At 39.3% G+C, this 22,270-nt stretch overlaps 1 protein-coding gene across 3 annotated transcripts in view; it reads right to left on the bottom strand.

Moving 5' to 3' along the window:
• The window catches only part of LOC126334685 (lysophospholipid acyltransferase 7), a 131,215-nt gene that overhangs the window by 87,977 nt on the left and 20,968 nt on the right, over positions 1 to 22,270 (bottom strand). For all 3 annotated transcript variants that reach the window (XM_049997164.1, XM_049997162.1, XM_049997163.1), the window contains exon 2: positions 7,992 to 8,118. In XM_049997164.1, coding sequence (XP_049853121.1) covers positions 7,992 to 8,118 — 127 coding nt within the window. The remainder of the gene's footprint in view (positions 1 to 7,991; positions 8,119 to 22,270) is intronic.

Here is a 22,270-nt window from a genome sequence, read left to right as displayed (position 1 = left end):
CCAGCAACATCCCAGATTCCCCAAGGGGGATGAAGAGGAATATCAAGAGGACAGACATGCAGCATGGAAGGGAAAAAAGCTGCAAAGGCTGGAGCTCTATTGTCACCAAGCACGAATCCACCAAAGAGTGGGGAGCCCCCATGGCGTATACTTGGTGCTGGGAAAGCCACTATCAGCTACTGGGGAAGGGTGGGGAATCGGAGGGAAATTGAAAGCTTTTGCAACACAACTAGTGAAAAAACTTTGCAACAAGTTCACAACTCCACTGTATCATTGTATGATAAAACTAATGACTAGAATTTCTCTTGGGTTACTCAGAGAACAAAAAGGTGTTCCTATTAGAAGTACCTTGATTCAAGAAAAGGGATTGCAACTGAAGAAACTTATGAATGATGATCCAACAAAACTGCCAGCAATGTCATAAGACAATTAATGTTGTGGTAACTAACAAATTACCTCTCATGGTAACTGGAAAGACTGCGAAACCATGAGCCCTCAAAGCCATAATCATCAAAGCTCTTCCTGTTTATTACCAAAAAAAAAAAAAAAAAAAAGAAAAAAAAAAAAAAAAAAAAAAAAAAAAGTAAAGCTTGGATGACTGGTGTTTTGTTTAGTGAATGGTTTTAGATACAATTTGTCCCCTGTGTTAGAAGATTCAATACAGAAAATGGACTGCCATCTCGAGCTCTACTTTTAATTGACAATTACTGACATACTGACAATGCTCCAGCTCATCCTTCAGAAATGCAGCTACTCAATGAGTACATTAAAGCTCTTTTTATTTTTGCCGACAAATGTAACCTCTATTTTGCAACCAATGGATCTAGGTGTGTTACAAAACCTTTAAGTTCAATAACAATAAAGAAGCTCCTACAATTTCTAAATGAAGGACGTAACTGTTCCACCTCAGAACATCTATTTACTGGCTAGCTGAGGCTTGTGACAAAATGAACAAACATTTACAACAAACATTGTAAAAGAAATTGTGGCCAAGTCTCATGTTTGAAGAAATCCCATCCATTCCAGGCCCAGACAATAGTAATATCCTTCAACTTGTTCAAGAAATCCCAGTGTTCAAGAACACAGTGGAAAATTGCCTTTAAGAATGAATATGAGTCAATGATAACAATCATCAAGAAATCAGTGATGAAGCCACTGTCTCTGCAGTCCAGAACCTACTGATGATAACTTTGAAGATGAAGACACCCCTAAACATATTGTGCAACATTCTGATGCTGCAGATGCTCTTGAATTGACATTACACTAAGTAGAGCAGCACATTATTGCCACACCAACAAATGTGATGTTTATGCAGCACTGGCTCAACATTGCATCATCATGCACTCACTTCTTTATGACAAAAGAAGATTACAGATTTTGCAAGTTACTATAAGTGAAAATTACAGTACTACTCCATAAACTTGTGATACAGTACTATAGTTACCACTGAAATGAACATTTCTTTTCAATAAATTGTGTTTCAATAATTGAGTTGTTCAGTGCTATATCATAATAAAATCCTTCCCTTACACTAAAAACCAGCTTTTTATTTATTTTTTCTTCTTCTCAGTTTTTTTTCGTATTCTCCAAAATTTCAGATATATTTGGATTATTGGGGCTCTACTGCATTATTACATACGTCTTAATGAAACAGAGAAAAATAAACAGAGACACTATGAGAATATCACTAACTGTATTACAAATGTATTAAACCACATAACACAAACAGAATTTATATTGTTGATAAATGTGTCAGACAGCTGCACTGTGCAGATAAACTAGTTGAATTTAGTACATTACCCATGGCAAATATGCTTGGGAGTTAAACTTACAGCACTAAGGCAATAAAATTTGATAAATGTTGTAAGATTATCAGCAACATTCATGCTGAAGGAAGATACATTGTCCATCACATTAATGTGATCACTTGCCAAAGGCCTGAATAATTAACTTTTGCTGTGAAAACAGCTGTGAGACAAGAAGGAATAAAGGCAGCGAGGTTCTGGAAGGTACTGGCATGGATGTGGAGCCATGCTGACTCCAGTGTTGTGACCAGCTGTGCTAGGTTTATCAGTTGAGGATTAATGGCATGAACAGTCCAACTCTGGTGATCCCATAGATTCTCGATTGGGCTTAAACGTGGGGAGTTTGATAGCCAGGGGAGTATGATAATTCATCTGTACTCTTTGAACCATGCAACATACACTGTGAGCTGTGTGACATGTTGCACTGTTCTACTGATAGGTGCCATCATGCTGAGCAAAAAAGAAACTGTGTGTAGGGGTGAACATGGTCCTCAAGATACAAGTATGCTTGTGTTGATACATTACACCTTCCAGAATGATGAGGTCACCCAGGGATTACCCTGTTGCCTTGACTCTTTGGACTATTCTTGCAGGCGGTTTACTTCCAGATGTTTTATGCCATGTCACCAACAGACATCTGACAAATGGAGCATAAAATGTGATTTATTTAAAAACGTCATCACTACCACTTAGTTGCAGTATTGGCATGTAAATTCCAGCCTTTGTCGCTGATGAACAACAGTCAGCATGGGTGCATGAACCAGGTGCTTGCTGCGGATGCCCATACACAGCAACATTCCCTGAACAGTTGTTGAGGAGACACTGTTGGTGGCTCCTTGGTTTGTCTGGGTGGTCAGCTGCTCAACAGTTGCATGTCTATCTGCCCATACACATTTCCACAGCCGTTATTCACTCCTGTCATATAAGGCCCATAGTGCACTACAATTGCCTCAGTGCTAGTTTGGATAGTACCATTTTGGCATGCAGGGTATACTTTAATCATGGCAGTTTACAAACTTAGCCATTTTGGAAATGCTTCCATCCAGGACTAAAAGCCAATGGTCATCAGGCAAATCACCCCCTCCCAAATTCATGTTCCTATGTAACCCTCAGCTTGTGCTGCTCACCTTCGGCTTTGACAACCATGTATCACATGCCTAGCCTTCCACCCAGGCACTAGTCACACAACTCCGACCCCTCTTCCTGCTTGCTGCCTCTCTCACTCTATTACTCAAATCCTCCACAATCTTATCTACCTGCTGAAATGCAGCATTGTGAATCCAGCTGGTGCAATGTAGAGACATAGGTGCAGTCTGTGTGAAAAATCAACACATGGTTGTGTGTGCAGGCTGGAAAAGAGTCACAAGCATAAGGTAGACGCGATGGTCGAACGGCATCGACAAGTGTTTACCGCTTGCGCCACGTAAGTCGTATGGGAAGAACAAGGAGTATTTATGTATCTTACAGTGTTTTATATCGTTGATTATTGTAACAAGAAAAAAGAAGAACAGTTGAAAAATTGTTAGTTGTAATTCATGCATTGGACTTCAGAGAAATAGGACATGTGCATAACTGCTGGTTGTTATTAAGCTAACTATATTGTAAATGTTAACATTTATTTATAAGTCATATTATAAAATATGACCTATAAATACAGTAGCAGGTGTCATCCCTATTACTTAAAGATATGGTAACAGCTGTTATTCCATGATGTATTGAAAGAGGAATGAACAGAAACTGAAAATGGGACAGTTTAATCCTTAATGATACAGATGTTTGTGCAATGAAATTCCAAACAAATAAAAACAATGTACAGGTATGAAATTCTGAAGCATCCAGACAGACAATAAAATGAAGAGGCACCATCTGGCTGTTGTTGAACACTTCTGCATTCAGTAGAAGTCGACAGATTCCCAACAGAGCCTCCTTAGTTACTCATAAGTTAACAACTGCACTAAAGGAGTAATCCAACAACTTGAATATAAATACAGACTTTAATCTTCTCTTATGATATAGTGACTGACTTGTATTGAGTCTAATATACGAGGGCTATCCACAAAGTACATTACGTTTCGGAATTAAAAATAAAGTATTGGAATTTTTTTTTATTATATACAGGCACTTATCGTAGCGATGGACGAACTTGGAAATTCCTTCGTTGTAAAATTCGGCCGCCTGCGCCTTCAACCACGTAATGACTGTCTTTTGGGACAGAAAAGGTGTGATTTTTGTGGATTTCCTGAAAAGAGGCACTACAGTAAACTCTCAAAGGTATTGCCAAACTCTGCACAACCTCAGAAGAGCAATACAAAACAAGTGCAGGGGAAAGTTCGGCTCAAAGATCTTGCTGATTAACGACAATGCCCGGGCTCACACGGCAAATGCCACTCATGAAATTCTCTAATCTTTTAAGTGGGAGTTGTTTCCTCATCTGCCGTACAGTCCCGACCTGGCACCGAGCGACTTTCACTTATTCCCAGCAATGAAGAAGTGGTTGGCTAGGCAGCGTTTTGATGACGACGCACAGCTTCAAGAAGAGGTAACCACGTGGTTGAAGGCGCAGGCGGCCGAGTTATACGACGAAGGAATTTCTAAGCTCGTCCATCACTACGATAAGTGCCTTAATTTAAATGGCAACTATGTAGAAAAGTAGTATTTAAGTGTGGCTTTCATCTGTATATAATAAAAAAATTCCAATACTTTATTTATTTTTAATTCCAGAAAGTAATGTACTTTGTGGATAGCCCTCGTATAGTGACCCAATGAGCAACCTTACTATGTACATCAATGCAGTTGACATTATTGTCCTTCAGATGTTCAGATTGTCAAGATTCCTTGGAGCAGCATACGGCACGGAGGTCTCTTTGCTGCACTTGTGATGATTCCAGGTGCAGCCTGGCTAACCTCAGCACTGTATGAAGCCCAAAAGGAATACCTCAGACAAACACACAGAACAATAACAGAACATAATATAATGAATCAAGGATTGTAAATAGAGATAACTTTAATTCTTGAGATGATGATATCCGATTTCCCACTAACGCAAAATTTGTCACACTTGTTCATTTATTTTCTACTAAAGTACAGAAGTTTATGAGTAGTCCACTAACTTGAATGAGAATCATTACTGATGAAATCATGCAAAATCTCATATCCTCTCAACAAACACACACGTGTACCGTTACACTGTGCCAGCTGAGTAAACAATGCCTGGTCTGCAGCCTGACTGGAATGTAGGGTTTCACTGGGTGGAGTGGGAGAGGGGACAAAGAAGGCAAGGAGTGAGAGGGAGACTTGGGGAAGGGTAGCTGATGATAGATGCTTGGGACAGGAATGTGGGAGGGAGAAGCAGCATGGGAATGGGACAGGAATGTCTCATTTGCACCAGTGAGGTTTTTGCAGCAGCAGCAGCAGCAGCAGCAGCAGCAGCAGATGATGATGATGTGGAATAGAGGACTGGGATGGTGTGATAGAACAAAGGAAGGGAAGATTGCATTGAAGAGGTTATGGGTGCAGTGTGAGTGAAGTTGGCAGAGTCAATGTGAGTATTGGGCACGGGGCTACAAGAAATTGTGACCAGGAGGCTTACGGGGATGAAATGGTATTTATCCCACAGAAGCATGGAATGAGAATGTTATGTAAAGAAATCTCTCCTGAGACCTTGGAATTTGCATACTTACGTGTCAGTACATTTGCTTCCTAATCATTTTTACAGTAAATAATAAGACTGAATTTAGGGTGAATTGTGAATTTCATAATAACAAAACTAGGAGTAGACATAACTTCCACAGATACTATAGATCCCTGTTTAGGGTTCATAATGAAGTTTTACATTCTGCAGCAAAAGTCTACAAAAATCACCAGTAGACATCAGGCAGGAAATTGGAAACCCTCAGTTATTAATTAAGCACAGAGTGTATTATTAGTCACCCCCACAATTTATTAGAATATTTGTACTTGAGGATGTAATTTCTGGTTACACTAATGTTAATATTGTTATGAGTTTCCAACTTTTCCAGAATATAGGCAGCTGATAGTGGTCTCTGAAGTTAATAATGTTACAGAAAACATGTTGTGTGAAGTGATAGATAAAAACAGCAGTTGGGTATATAAGAGGAAGAGCAGTGGTTTTCTCTTAAAAGCAATTTATTTTCTCAGTTTAAGTTATATATAAATAATTTCCACAATTATGAGCAAGAGTAGATTAGCACTTTGTTATTTTCTGGTAGTTTCCTTTACAGGAGTAGCCCTCAGTGGCTACTTCTGCTCTGATCCCACTGTGAGACAAGATGATCAGTTCCTTCATGGAAAACGTTTGTGACTGCCTATGGAACCACAGTTGTACTCAGGTGCGCACCTCTTCATCTGCAGCAAATCAATGGCCATTGAAGAAAAAAAAAAAAGTGCATGGGGGAGAGATTGGGATTATATGTATGATGTGTAAGGGCTTCCCAGCCACACTTTTGCATTATCCTGCCACCAGTCAACATTCCTAAACATTGGAATTGATGGTGTGCTTAAATGTCTGCAAAGTGTCTGTGTATCAACGTGAATGAACTGTGATGCCATGACCCACAAAGTCAATGAACAGTAGGCCCTTACAGTTAAAGAAAAAGGTCATCATGGCTTTCCCAGAGCTGGCTTGCCTGCTGTTTGAACTATGTTGCTGAAGTTTTGCTGGGAAGCCATTACACATCCTCCATACAGTCTCAATCTCTACTCATGTGATTTCCCTATTTCTGGAGCCCTGAAAAAAAGACATTCATGACCATCGATTTGCTTCAGATGAAGAACTGCATGCGTGGATGCAAACACTTATATTATTCCGTGGAGGCACTGATTGTATTTTCTCAGTGGGATAAATGTATTAACAAATATGGTGATTACTTCTGAAAAATAAATAGTTTATTGCTTTTTTCCATATCTTATTTTCATTTGACTAGTACTCATATAACTTACATTGTTCTGCATTCCTAAGCTTATCCTTCATGACAGGATTTTCAGAACATCATGTGTATATGGATGGATGAATGAATGAATGAATGACAACATTATGAAAACGATAGATTGCTACTCACCATATAGCAGAAATATTGAGTTGCAGATGGGCACATCAAAAAGGCTGTCAAACAAGTAAGCTTTTGGTGAAACAGGTATTCATAAGAATTACATGACGTAATTGCCTAATGCCGATGAAGGTCTTTTTGGCGAAAAGCTTACTTGTTTGACAGCCTTTCTGATTTGCCTGCCTGTGACTCAACATCTCCGCTACACGGTAAGTAGTAATCTATCCTTTTCTAATGTTGCCTATTCCATCCTGAATTTTCCATTGGATGGATGAATGACTATTTAAAGCAGAAGTTTTGTGTTGCGGAAGCATAGGAGATGATTTTCTGGCAATATAATAATTTATTGTGTTCACATATGCTGTCCTACTAATAAAATTGTGTTGAATTTGATCAGAGAGGCAGATTTCTTTATAAGAAAGGATATGACAATCTCTCTCTCTCTCTCTCTCTCTCTCTCTCTCTCTCTCCATTATCTTTTAATACAGTGTGATTCAAAATTCCTATTACATGTTTCTTGGGGTTGTAGAGGGGACTTAGTAAAGAAGTTATGATATGGAACCCATGTCCACAAATGTACCATTTGGATGTAACGTCTATCTGAGCATTGGACTACTGCAAATCTCCCACTTCACAGTATGCACACAGTGGAGACAATGAGCTTTTACCTGTGTGCCGAAGGAGCACATGGCAAGAGCAGTGCTTCAAGTACTTGCTCTTGGGTTCCCTTTTATGCGACAAAGGACACCCTCTTCCAAGTTGAGAGCACTGTGCAACTGTGTAGCATCACAGCCAACTCCCCTACTTTCAAACATACAAATTTCTTGCAGCTGCTGTTGTGGTCAGACGAAGGCTATAATGTGATGTCATAATTACAGCAGGAGTTGAAGACGGCATCCTCTTCTTAGCTTGTTTGTGTACTGTGAAGTGGGAGATTTGAAAGTGATCCAATATGCAAACTTATTTTATATCCAAACAGTACACTTCCGGACACGAGTTCCTTATCAAAACTTCATTTACTAAGTCCTCTGGATTTTTATTTTGATGATTAGCCATAAGCAATTATTAAAACCAATTATTGTTTAAATGTAATTTTGAAACATGTGAAAAGAAATCTTACCTTGAGTGTAAGAATCATCTGCACAAGGTTTGCATGTGGTGGTGGGTATGGTATTCCAAAATAAATGGTATTTCGAAAAAACAACAGGTAGCCAAATAAAAATGCGAGATTGATTAAATGGCTTGATCTGCAACAAAGACAACACAAATTAATCACTAAACATTTAACATTCAAGTACTGATGACACTGTAATAACAGGGATGACAAATAGAGAAAAGAAATTAGGTACCAAAACATACGTAATATGGTCAAATAAAACCAGTGTAACAAAATATGTAACATTATAACCCATAATAAACTATTTCTGAATCTGTAGCTATATTCCTAATGCACCTAATATTTGGTGTGTGGGGGCGGGGGGTGCACACGCACATCAGAACGTGCCAAGTATTAGGTGCTACATGAATCACTATAAGGCAAAACAAAAACAGTGAGACAATCAACACTGAATTACTGATTATTATAAACTGCTAAAAAACAATTTTGTACCACCCTCATGACTTTGGTAGTTTGTGTGTTTTCTGGCAGAAACACCTTTTTCAATGTGTTTTTGACCACAGGAGCTTGCTCCACACATTCATCTGCACATTGGAGGAAAAAGTAAAACTGCATCCTCACCACAGTTCAGCAGAGCATACGGTATTTCCAGTCATGAAAGGAACAATATAGTGTGTGCACATTGTTCAGTCTGTCAACATCCTTGAAAGGTCCATTTTAAGCTTCAACTATGTTCAAATTGTTCAGTTGTCAATGTGCAAAGTTTTCCACAGAACTGAGGTACACCACAGCAAAGTAATTTGAGCACAATAACTGAAAGTCTACACTCAACCACATGATGCCCTATTCCTACAAAATTACACTGCATGAGTACCCCTCCAGAAAATCCAGCAAACCCCGTGTGCTGCCTTTTTGGAACCAAACAATATGCAACTATTTCCATTAAAACCAACAGTATAGCACCTGCCTTCTCCCCAAGCACTGTACTGTGTAAAGTAGGTGGACTGGAATCTGTAACAATGGTGTCTTAACAGAAAAATGCAGAACCAGCCTGATACCTAACAGAAGTGCAAGGAGGTGGCCAGCTACCAATGCATGTTTTATGCACACAGTCCCAAGATCTCAGCAAGGAGGCAGGTTAGTCATATTTGGGCCAATATCATGGATGGATGTTAGACACCTCTCATTGGTGTCAAGGGTAAATTGAGGCTCTGCTCCACGCACGGGCCTCCAATCTATTGTCCTCCTCTACAGTCAACATTTTAGCAACGAGTTTTGTCTTCCATGATGATATTATGTAAGCACACTGTGCTCACTACATGTAACTTGCTGTGTCAGCACAAGAACCTTCCTCAAACACTGGATGCTATCAGCAATATCTCCAGCACATTGAGGACAGTGAGCCAAGGGACATTCAAGCATATTACGATAAAAAGGGTGGAGTAACACAATATCACATTGTTATTATTCTAAAGTTAAGTAACACGCCCCCCCCCCCCCCTTTCCCTACTTAATCCGCTTTTCTTATGTAAACCACCAAAGTTCACTACTTTGTTACTTCTTTTACCATAGTATATCATGAGTAATCTGCTACTAAAGTAATACAACACTTATTCTCCAAAGTTGATGTGACTTACCAAACAAAAGCGCTGGCAGGTCTATAGATACACAAACACAAACATACACACAAAATACAAGCTTTCGCAACCAACGGTTGCTTCTTCAGGAAAGAGGGAAGGAGAGGGAAAGACAAAAGGATGTGGGTTTTAAGCGAGAGGGTAAGCCGTGTATGTGCGGATGGATATGTGTGTGTGTGCGCGAGTGTATACCTGTCCTTTTTTTTTTTCCCCTTAAGGTAAGTCTTTCCGCTCCTGGGATTGGAATGACTCCTTACCCTCTCCCTTAAAACCCACAATCTTTCGTCTTTCCCTCTTTCCTGAAGAAGCAACCGTTGGTTGCGAAAGCTTGTATTTTGTGTGTATGTTTGTGTATCATCATCTGATTATTAATTGAATAAGGGCCTGGGACTATACTGTGGGGCAAGTCAAGGGCCCGACAGTTTCCGAACAGTGAAAGGTTTATTATATAATTTGGCAAGAAGGGGATAAAGAGTATGGAGATGCCTTGAACTTTTCTTTTATGCATTCAAAAGGTGGCCAGGTAAGAAGAGGTTGCTGATGCTGTTGCAAAGTGTGTTGCAAGATGCTCAGCAAGAACTGACACATCGGTAGACATATCACCATGATGAAAGAGACAAGTTGATATTTGGCAGCCCAAAAGACTACTGAGATTGGCTCATACCTTAGCAAAGCTGCATAAACATGAGGGTGATCTGCAAAGCATGTCACTTCAGACATAGCAGAACCCATCAGTGATCTTGAGTAACTGTTGCAATGTCTTTGATGCAATGTGGCACAGGCCCATGGGGAAGGGGGCCTATAGAAAGGAGAATAACAGCTCCAATGGCGTGGGTGATGGCATTGGAGAAATCTCTCACACCTTCATAGCATTCTGACAAAGAGGAGGCAAAGGAAACACCAGAAGTATAGAATTGCCAGTAGGTTCTTTGAAGAGCCCAATGTGGTGACTGGTCCTTTGGGAGGTGACAATAAAGTGACAGGATCACCAGAAAGTGGTCTCTATCACAAAGACTGTTATGTGGCAACCACCGTAGCAAAGCCATATGATTGGAAGAAGAGATCATAAGGTAAATAGCTGAACAGGTGCCATCAGTGGTACTAAAGTAAGTATGAGGAATGTCATTGAGGAGATACACATCAAGATCGAAAAGAAGCTGGTCAATCAGAAGGCCCCTATAAGATGATGTGGTACTTCCCCACAGGGGGTTGTGTGCTTTGAAATCCCTAAGTAGGAGAAAAAGGGGGGAGAGTTTGTGGATTAAGGTAGTCATCTTGAGGTATCTTACATGCCCTGCCTTGAGGTAAATAAATATTACAAATGATTATTGCTGGGTTTATTCATAATTGCACTGCTATTGGTTCCTTTGCGGTATGGAGGGGAACCCACTCACTGACTACATCTGTGCGAACCAATGCACAGACCCCTCCAAATGTTCTCTCAGGGCCAATCTGGGTTTGACACAATGAAATAACAACAGTGGCGGCAGCAGCAGCAGCAGCAGCAGGAGGAGGCAGAGGAGGAGGAGGAGGAGGAGGAGGGGAAGTAGTAATAGTTTTATTCACCTTTGGATCACTTTTACAAGAATATCGGACATGTCTTGGTATTCCAATTAAGAACAACAAAAATAATGTAATATATATACACTAAGGTTTAGAATGACAAGGATGGGTCAGACTATTGGCCATGGCCTTATAATAGGAACCATCCTGCCATTTGCCTGAAATAATTTAGGGAGAACATGGAAACCACTCTGTTTAAAAAAGTGCTACCTCGTTCAGTTTATCCCTGGTGTACAAGGTTTTACAGAGAAGTTATTTAACAGTGTAAAAGGCTAATGCTACATTGGTCATTCATTTACTATTCACTGCTCACACTATACACACATTGTTTCATAACACTTCACCCACTACCAACTGATGCCAGGACCATTTTGTGTACTGCAACTTCCCATTTGCTAGCCTGGAAAACTGAGTCTGTATCCCTCTATAATGAGCGAGATCTTGAGCACAGAAAGAGGATAAGATGTTAGTATTACACATTGCATAGCTTTTGGAGTAACTTTTGCCAAATAAGAAGGAAAAATATAGTGTGAAGGTGTTAAGTGGAATGATAAATCTCTCATTATCATTATTTGAGCTTTAGATTTATTCTTTCTTGGTAAATGTAAATTCAGTTGCATGGTCATGGACAGAGCTGTTTGTGTAGTAATTATCGATGTTATTTTTGGTGTGCACAGAGGGTAAATGAACTCAAATGGTGTAGTTAAAATCCCCATTGTTTTGAACAGATCTTTACAATGAGGTTGACTACTATTTTGGCTATTATTCTTCTGATGTTTTCATGAAGTTTGAAAAATCTTCAGATTTTGTGCATTTGTTCTCCACAAAAGAATTCCACAGATAAGAATAGTATGTAACTAAAAGACACTGTTACACAATGGCGACAGGACTCCAAAGGCATAAAATGCTAATGAAATTCTATTTGCAGATATCTTCATGTGTTCACACCACTTTACTGCAAATCACTGTTCATTCCTAGCAATTCTGTATTTGTTACAGTGTTTATAGAGGTGCCATTTACATTTAATTTATCAATGTGATTTTCCTTCTTTAAATTGAAATTCATGGCATTAGCTTTCTTTACACTCTGTATAAATTTATTGCTCATTGACTACTGTAAACTGCCTTGAGTCTTTCATCTGCTTCCTCTGGCAAGGTGTTTTCCTTTTCTGTGACTATAATATTGCTATCATCAGAAAAGAGAAATTTTTCCCCATGGGAAAGTCACTTATGTATATAAGGAAAATTATTGGTCCTAAACTCCTACATTAATATATTTTGGTTCTTAACATTTTACTAAAAGTTTGGACTTATTTGAGGTACTTGTTACCTCTAAGTAATCTGCTAGGTACGTGCAGAACCAGTCATTAGTTACCTCTCTTATTCCTTGTGCTTCTTGCTTGTTGAGTAGAATCTTTTGTTCAACAGTACCTAAAGCCTTAGACAGGTCTAAAAACATGCCTATGACACACTCATCTTTGTCAAGCACAACTTTTGTGAATTCTGTTACGACTGATTCTATATGTCTACAACTTTGAAAACCAAACTGTGATTCATTTAAAAGATCATGTTTATTCGAGTAACTCATTAACCTGTCATTCATAATGGATTCTATTATATTTAAGAATGGTGGCAGTAGTTGTGGACTGGTAATTTTCTCTGTCTTCTGCATTACCTTTTTAGGGTGGAGGTAAAACTCTTGCCTATTTGAAATACTCTGGACATTTCCCTGATGTGTACAATTTATCTAATATGTCTGTAAGGGAACTTGTACACTCTCTATGCACTGTTTTAGTTCACACATTGGTACTTCATCTACGTCTACTAACTCCCAAGACACCATTTCTTTTCTTTTCTTTCCTTTTTTTTTTTTTTTTTTTTTTTGTACAGTTCTACTGATTTCATTCTCTGTGGTTGGTAATAACATCAATGTACTTAATGTACAATTATTTACATATGTTGTATTTATTTTTGGGATTTTTTTATAACTTCTCTGCAGTACTTGAAACATGGCCATTCACATTGTTAAACAATGTGTAGCATTTATTACTTTATCACCTTCACTTATTAGTGTTTATTGTGCACAGAAACCTTTTGATATTTGGAAAATAGGTAACAGTGAAATGTGTTTCTTTGACAGTAACATAGATCCCAGAACAGGAGGAAACTATTTATTGTGGCTATGGCAAGTGACATTAGTTTCCATTGCAGATCCACTGAATCATGTTAATAGTGTCCAGGGTAGATGTGAAGTGGCCAGGATGACAGATCACACCCCAAGATTGTTGTCTGTTACTGGTGGGATTTAAAGAGCATCTGTGAACTCTGGTTCAGAGTCTGATGGTGTGGGGGCAACAAGCACCTGGCACCAACAATCCATGGCTCCCTGTCACCATTGCACATCAGTTGAGGATGCAGCTTCTCCAGTTGAGTAAACAGAGTGGAGGTTCCTGCAGGAACCACGAGGGGTGAAGACCAATTGGTCCCATGGCCTAAGTCACATGCATGCCTACCAGAGGTTGACGTCAAAAGAGTAATTATTCCAGGGTACTGCTGACAATCTGGTTACAGTAATACGAAAGACTGATATCACCAAGACAGGTTACAAATAATCAGATTTTTTCCATTGGGGAGGATGGCAATTTCTGCTATTGACTCAGGAAGGTGGACATGCACAAGGTGAGTTTTTGTGATGTTGCTGACTACAGTCTCCACAAACTGCGTTGTTACACTGGGAAGAAATGCACTAGATCCATTGGCATTTAAAGCACTGCATCGAGGGTGGGTAAAATATGATTGCACATCACAGCAACAAACCATGATGTTCACTTTCTCTAGAAGCAAATTCTACTCAAATGCAAGGATGAATACCCCACTGTCAAACTTGTTCCAGGAAGGCCCCGATGTACACTATATTCAAAATGGATCCCATGCCTCTCCAAGGTTCACATAGTTCAACAGTAGTGTTAAGTTCTGGTGAGAAATGATACCATGTACCACTTTTAGACTATTATGGGGTACTACAGAAACAGTTACATCATTGAATTTTTTATAAGACAGTAAAGCCTAGGGCTGGGCAGGATTCGCCACTGTAATTGAAATGGAACCACTTTGTTTTTATTAAGGAAAGAGATTTCTCCAAATACATTTTTAGTATTTTCCACAAAGATTATTATTGACTTAGCAGAGAGATGAGGCTTTCTGTCTGTCCAGGTGCAGACCAGGAACTCAGGAGAGGAAGTTTCTGCAAACCACTTTGTTTTGCTTTCCTACCATGGTGTGGCCATGGAGGGAAAGTTGCTAGGGACATAACAATCCACACTGAAGAATTCTGGTCTGTCTGAAGAGACTGCCAGAGCCTCACACATACAGCTATTAGTTTAGGTCCTTTTAGGGTGCCAGACATCTGACTATACTAAATGGGGGCTCTCCCGATGGTTGCCATTCAGCCATCTGGCTTTGCCCCCAGTGGACTTGATCTGTTGGGGTGTGGGAAACAGCTCAGGTGTAAACAATGCATTTCCTGCTTAGTCAAGGGGTTACAAGCGTATTGGTGCCTGACAACCACACTGGGTACTGGATACCTTTCCCTGCATGATCCACATTTCTGTAATTTTTTTTTAAGTTGGAGTTCAAATCCAGATGTGGAAACCAAACATAAGTTAACCAAAGTAGGTGGTATAAAATAACAAAACAGAGTGGGAAAAGTCATACTTGATGTTATACAAGCAAGGTATGTTGCCAACATGGAATCTGTCAGAGAGACAAAGTCTAAGGAAAGATATAATCAGAAAAGATTGCAGCACAGAAAAGTAGTAGTACTGCAAGTGCACACAATAGATATGTGAGCCCTGTCAGTTGATAAGGTCCTGATGCACCATCCTGTGAAAGCAATGGGTCGTCATTAATGTCTGAGATGAGATTACGCGTAACTATTTCATGTCACTATGGAAATCAATAGAAATACAGACCAGCATTATCTGTAACTTCAGATGGTAAAGAAATGGTTGTTTGCAACAAATTAAATGTAAAATTGATTAACTCAACTCTTTTTTATCTTAACATTCAATAATTCTCGCAGTTAATGAGGGCTTTCCCAAATAATGTATTTCCTTAATTAATACTGTAAGTCTATTAAAATACTATAATAATACAACAGTGTTAAATATAGCACTGCATTATTTTGTTATGTAGTCATTACTGTTGTATGAGCCTTAGCAGAGTTGTAGTAATACAGTAAACACAACCACTTATTTGAAATAATTATTAGTCTGACAATGACATCACACTGTCCAAAAGTACAAGTCTCAACAGCTTCAAGTGGTTCACTAGCTAAGAGAAATCTCCACAACAGAGTCCTGACTGACACCTAACCTAACACTGAACTATTGTGAATTTCTTAAGTCCAGCCACAGGTTACCATGACCACACCAGTTACCATCACAAAATCAAGACATTGTTGTTGTTTTTGTTGTTGTAGTCTTCAGGTCAGAGACTGGTTTGATGCAGCACTCCATGCTACACTATTCTGTGCAAGCTTCTTCATCTCCAAGAACCTACATCTTTCTGAGTCTGCTTAGTGTATTCATCTCTTGGTCTCTCTCTATGATTTTTACTCTCCACACTGCCCTCCAATACTAAATTGGTGATCCCTTGATGCCTCAGAACATGTACTACCAACCGACCCCTTCTTCTAGTCAAGTTGTGCCACAAATTTCTCTTCTCCCCGATTATATTCAGTACCTCCTCATTAATTATGTGATCTACCCATCTGATCTTCAGCATTCTTCTGTAGCACCTCAGTTTGAAAGTTTCTATTCTCCTCCTGTCTAAACTATTAATTGTCCATGTTTCACTTCCATACATGGCTACACTTCACACAAATACTTTCAGGAAAGACTTCCTGACACTTAAATCTATACTCAATGTTAACAAATTTCTCTTCTTCAGGAACACTTTCCTCGCCACTGTCAGTCTACATTTTATATCCTTTCTACTTCGCCATCACCAGTTATTTTGCTCCCCAAATAGCAAAACTGATCTACCACTTTAAGCGTCTCATTTCCTAACCTAATTCCCTCAGCATTACCTGATCTAATTCTACTACATTCCATTATCCTCGTTTTGTTTTTGTTGATGTTCATCTTATTATCTACCTTTTAAGACACTGTCCATTCCATTCAGCTGCTCTTTCAGGTCCTTTATTGTCTCTGACAGAATTATAATGTAATCGGCAAACCTCAAAGTTTTTGCTCCTTCTCCAGGGATTTTAATTCCTACTCCAAATTTTTCTTTTGTAACCTTTACTGCTTGCTCAATATATAGATTGAATGACATCGGGGATAGGCTACAAACCTGTCTCACTCCCTTCCCAGCCACTGCTTCCCTTTCATGCCCCTTGACTCTTATAACTGCTATATGGTTTCTGTACAAATTGTGAATAGCCTTTCGCTCCCTGTTTTTTACCCGTCACCTTCAGAATTTGAAAGAGAGTATTCCAGTCAACATTGTCCAAAGCTTTCTTTAAGTCTACAAATGCTAGAAATGTAGGTTTGCCTTTCCTTAATCTATCTTCTAAGGGAAGTCATAGGGTCAGTATTGCCTCATGTGTTCCAACATTTCTACGGAATCCAAACTGATCTTCCCCGAGGTTGGCTTCTTTCAGTTTTTCCATTGGTCTGTAAAGAATTCATGTTAGTATTTTTCACCTGTGACTTGTGAAACTGATAGTTCGGTAATTTTCACACCTGTCAGCACCTGCTTTCTTTGGGACTGGAATTATTATCTTCTTCTTGAAGTTGGAGGGTATTTTGACTGTCTCATACACCTTGCTCGCAAGATGGTAGAGTTTTGTCATGGATGGCTGTTCCAAGGCTATTACTAGTTATAATGGAATGTTGTCTACTCCCGGGGTCTTGTTTCGACTTCAGTCTCTCAGTGCTCTGTCAAATCCTCGCGCAAAATCATATCTCCCATTTCATCTTCATCTACGTCCTCTTCCATCTCCATAATATTGCCCTCAACTACATCGCTCTTGCATAAACCATCTATATACTCCTTCCCACCTTTCTGACTACCCTTCTTTGCTTGAAACTGGTTTTCCACCTGAGATCTTGATATTCACACCAACAGTTGTCTTTTCTCCAAAGGTCTCTTTAATTTTCCTGTAGGCAGTATCTATCTTATCCCTAGTGATATATGCCTCTACATCCTTACATTTGTCCTCTAGCCATTCCCGCTTAGCCATTTTATCCTTCCTATCAATCTCATTTTTGAGACTTTTGTGTTTCTTTTTGGCTGCTTCATTTATTGCATTTTTATTATTCTCCTTTTATCAATAAAATTAAATATCTCTTCGGTTACCCAAGGATTTCTGCTAGCCCTCATTTTTTTTACTTACTTTATCCTCTGCTGCCTTCACTATTTCATCTCTCAAAGCTACCCATTCTTCTTCTACTTATTTCTTTCCCCCATTCTTGTCAATTGTTCCCTAATGCTCCCTCTGAAACTCTCTACAACCTCTGGTTCTTTCAGTTTATCCAGGTCCCATCTCCTTAAATTCCCACCTTTTTGCATTTTCTTCAGTTTTAGTCTACAGTTCATAACCAATAGATTGTGGTCACAGTCCATATCTGCTCTTGGAAGTGTCTTACAATTTAAAACCTGGTTTTCAATTTCTGTCTTACCGTTTTATAATCTATCTGAAACCTTCCAGTGTCCCCAGGCCTCTTCCAAGACATAGTACCCTCAGAATCAAACATATGTAGGTGCCGTGTGTCATGTGAATGACAAGACCCCAGTACTTGTGTGGAGTTTCTTAAATAACTAAGTAGTCCAACCACTTAGCAAATTACAAAAATTGTCCATCATTCAAAATTAGCAAACAATAAATATACATTATATATACCAAAAAATGTGGATTTAATTCCAGTCATTCTTAGGCAACACATATGCTTGTTTGCCTCCTGTAGTCCTTGTTAACAATAAAAATCGTGAATGGCATTTACACATGAGATAGTTTACACAAAGAAAACACATACAAACATAAAAATATATTTATATGAGTAAGATACAAGTGTTTGCAGTTGCCTTTTATGGCGATGTTGTTATTAAATTTATTACCCAAATCAATCCTAAATGGTTATTCACTTATATTATTGCTGTTTTAATTAAACTGCATTTTTCACTAAATATAAGTTAACATCAAGTATTCTACATGCATGTGATACAGAAATATGTGGGTTTGCATTTTCCAGTCATATTAATGTGATCACTTGTCAAAAGCTTGAAGAATCACCTTTTACAGAGTGGACACTGTCACACATGCAGGAAGAGTGTTACTCAGATTCTGGAAGGTACTGATAGATATGTGGAGCCATGCCAGCTCCAGCACTGTCGTCAGCTGTGCTAGATTTCTCAGCTGAAGATCCATGGCGCAAATGCCTGAGGTGGTCACACAGATTCTCAATTGGGTTTAAATGTATGGAGTTTGGTGGAAAAAGGAGCACTGTAAACTTGTCCTGGCATTCTTCGCACCATACACCTACACTGTGAATTGAGAGACATGTTGCACTGTTCTGTTGGTAGGTAACATCATGACAAAGGAAAAAAAAGCTGCATGCAGGGTCGGACAAGGTCTCTAAACTTGTGTTTATCCATTGTGCCTTCCAGAATGATGAGATCATCCATGGACTGCTATGAAAACATTCTCCAGCCCACAATGCTCCCTCCTCCAGCTTGGGATCCTTCTGACAATTGTTGCAGGACCGTACCACCAACAGCCATCTGCCCAATGCAACATAAGACGTGAGGCACCTGAAAAGGCCACCTGTTGCCAATCAGTGAACATCCAGTTGCAGTACTGGCAAGCAAATTTCAGCCTTTGTTGTCGATGAACAGCAGTCAGCATGAGTGCATGAAACAGGTGCCTGCTGCGGAGGCCCATATGCAGCAACATTCACTGAATGGTTGCTGAGAAGACACTGTTAATAGGCCTCTTGGTCCACATACAGTCAGTTGCTCAAAAGTTGTAGAGCTATTTGGCCACACAGATCTCTACAACCTTCGTTCACCCATCATCTACTACCTGTGGTCCACCATAGTTGCCTCGGCGCTGGTTTTGGACAGCGTTATTTTTCCATGCATGGTATACCTTAACCACAGCAGCTTGTGAACAGTTTAGTAACTTAAACGTTTCAAAAATGCTTCCATACTTAGCCAGGAAGCCAATTACCATGCCCTTTAGGATGTCAGATAAATAGCTCAATTTCTGCATAATGCACCATTTTCAGCATCTCTCCCCCCTGCACCGCTACCCACCTGACATGCTTTGTATACACTCAACTGCTAATGCTGCCACATGCTGTATGAGAGTGATTATTGTACACTGACACTGAACATAAGCAGTGGTCACGTTAATGTGAGTGGACCACTTATAATATGTTGTCATTATAATCAGTGTAAATGTAATATAATCATGTGCTCATTTGACATAATTACTGTTCTAGCACTAAAATCAAAAGCGGTATTGACTTGGAATCTTAGCCAATCATAGTTGTAGGCATTGTCTGTTATTTGAGACATTGTATGCCGATCTACCTATTTGTATTTATGAGTAATTATTGTTTTTATAGGCTCTGAAAATAATTTGCACTATATCTCCATTAATAATTGACACACACTGTGAGAGTTGTTAAATTTGTCTCATCAATATGAAGACAATAAAGTATCCAGATTTTCTGTAGCTCTATTATATTGCATGGAAATTAACGTTACTCTGAATAAAACATATTTTTCTTTAAGCGGTCTCGGTCATCACACTTGGAAGCTTTTCAGACTAATCCATTCATTGTGTTCAGGAGAGCCTTCAGGGATGTGGAACAAGTCAAGGTATACATTAACATGAGACAAGGAAATCATAGAAACTTAATCTGTATACTCTATTAACAGCAAACCATTACTAAACCATTTAGAGCTACTCATGCTTATGACAACTAAATATAATCAAGTAAATTGCAAAGAAAGCTGCTACTTTGAAAAAAAGCTACAGCATCCTCAGTTATACTTTATAGACACTGTTTACCTATTATTACAGTAGTGATAAAATACACCCAATTACAATGGTATTTTCCAAGAAAATGAGTACTACAAGCAGTATTCAATAAGTAATGCAACAAACTTTTTTCTCAGGCAGTTCCCATTGAAAAAACGTGGAATTTGTTGTGGGACACTGTGGAATATTCCTGCTTATGCCTCTACATTTTCATGAAGTTCTGATAGGTGGCGGCGCTATATGCAGCCTCCAAAATAGCATCTGTAATGAAGGTGCATTTCAAGCAGAGCTCTGACCTGTAGTATCTCCTACGTGCCGGCCGTTCGCACATAGCTGTGATTCCTACAAAGTTTGAAAATGCAGACACTCTCATTCAAGGTGACTGACACATCACAATCAAACGCCTCACAGCACAACTGCATATCTCTGTTGGTAATGCAGAAAATGTAGTCCACCAGTTTGGGTGCTCAAAGGTTTGTGACTGCTGAGTTCCTTGTTGCCTCACAGATGAAAATGGCATTACATGGTGTGGCACCACGCTACCTCTCTTCCAAAGAGAAAGTTGAAAGCCTCACCCTCAGCCGGTAAAGTCATCCTGAAGATCTTCTGGAGCTCTGAAGGGGTTACTCTGTTTGAAGCTCCATTTCCTGGATTAACATATACTAAGCATTGCCATTCTGCCTAATCTTAAGCTTTTGTAACATCCAATCCCTTTATTATTGTATGAGATTTGCCATTAATTTTACAGGACCTGTTTAGAAATGACTTAAATTTATATATATTATCATTTACTAACCATTCTCTAATAGGTAAATAAATCAGTGAAGATTACTCATTTGAATACACAACATAGATTTAACTGGTAAGAGATGTGTACAGCAAGTAGTAGTAGATGGAAGCACAGAAAGATAGGAGAAAGCTAGCTTTCCAAACCACAATTTCTTCTTATAAAAGAGAGAAAAAAAGTTGGAGGAAAAGACTTAAGAAAATAGGAATAGTATGCCGAATCTGCGTGTTAAGGGAGAATGCACGTGGCATCTCCATCTCCCTAAACTGAAGATCTTGAGTAATTACCATCAGGGTGGGTAACATTGGCCCACATTTTCATGGTCTTTGATACAGTAAGCTGTGACTAGTTGATACAATGCTGGTAAACTGTTGTGTAGTAATTTTTTTAGTATACATGTGTGACTGCTTTTGCACACAATATTTTTTCAAAATATTGTGATCTTCTCCAGGCAGCTTGATACTATGCACAGATATACAGGATGGTTATAATTAAATTTTGCTACTTGAGAGGCCCGTAAAAAATGAGTGATCGTACAACTACAAAGCTCTGTGAAAACATTTGTAAGGACATGCGAAAGAGAAGTAATGAATAAACCATTGAAAGAAATGCATTTTAATGACCACAGGAGAGAGTAACATTTGTTAATTGCGTACATGTTTACATTTTAGATTACAAATGTTGCTCCATGTGACATCGATGACAGCCTGGAAACGCGCTATAGATACCGTCTCACAACTGTTCGCAGCACTTTTTGAATGGTGGACCAAGGAATGTTCATGACAGTTCGTGCACTGCTTGAAGATCGCACACTGCATCCAGAATTCTCACCCACGGCAAGAATAACTTTTTCAACGATTTGTAGCACAACTGGCCATCGACCTCCCCAGGAGCAATTCCCAAATCGCCAGTTAATTCAAACTTCTGAATCATGAAACTTCCTGGCAGATTAAAACTGTGTGCCCGACCGAGACTCGAACTCGGGACCTTTGCCTTTCGGGCAAGTGCTCTACCAACTGAGCTACCGAAGCACGACTCACGCCCGGTACTCACAGCTTTACTTCTGCCAGTATCCGTCTCCTACCTTCCAAACTTTACAGAAGCTCTTCTGCGAAACATGCAGAACTAGCACTCCTGAAAGAAAGGATACTGTGGAGACATGGCTTAGCCACAGCCTGGGGGATGTTTCCAGAATGAGATTTTCACTCTGCAGCGGAGTGTGCGCTGATATGAAACTTCCTGG

This window comes from Schistocerca gregaria, chromosome 2 (genome assembly GCF_023897955.1).
Source record: "Schistocerca gregaria isolate iqSchGreg1 chromosome 2, iqSchGreg1.2, whole genome shotgun sequence".
NCBI lineage: Eukaryota > Metazoa > Arthropoda > Insecta > Orthoptera > Acrididae > Schistocerca > Schistocerca gregaria.
Note: the sequence above shows the minus strand (reverse complement) of the source record. Positions and strands in the feature narration are given on the sequence as shown.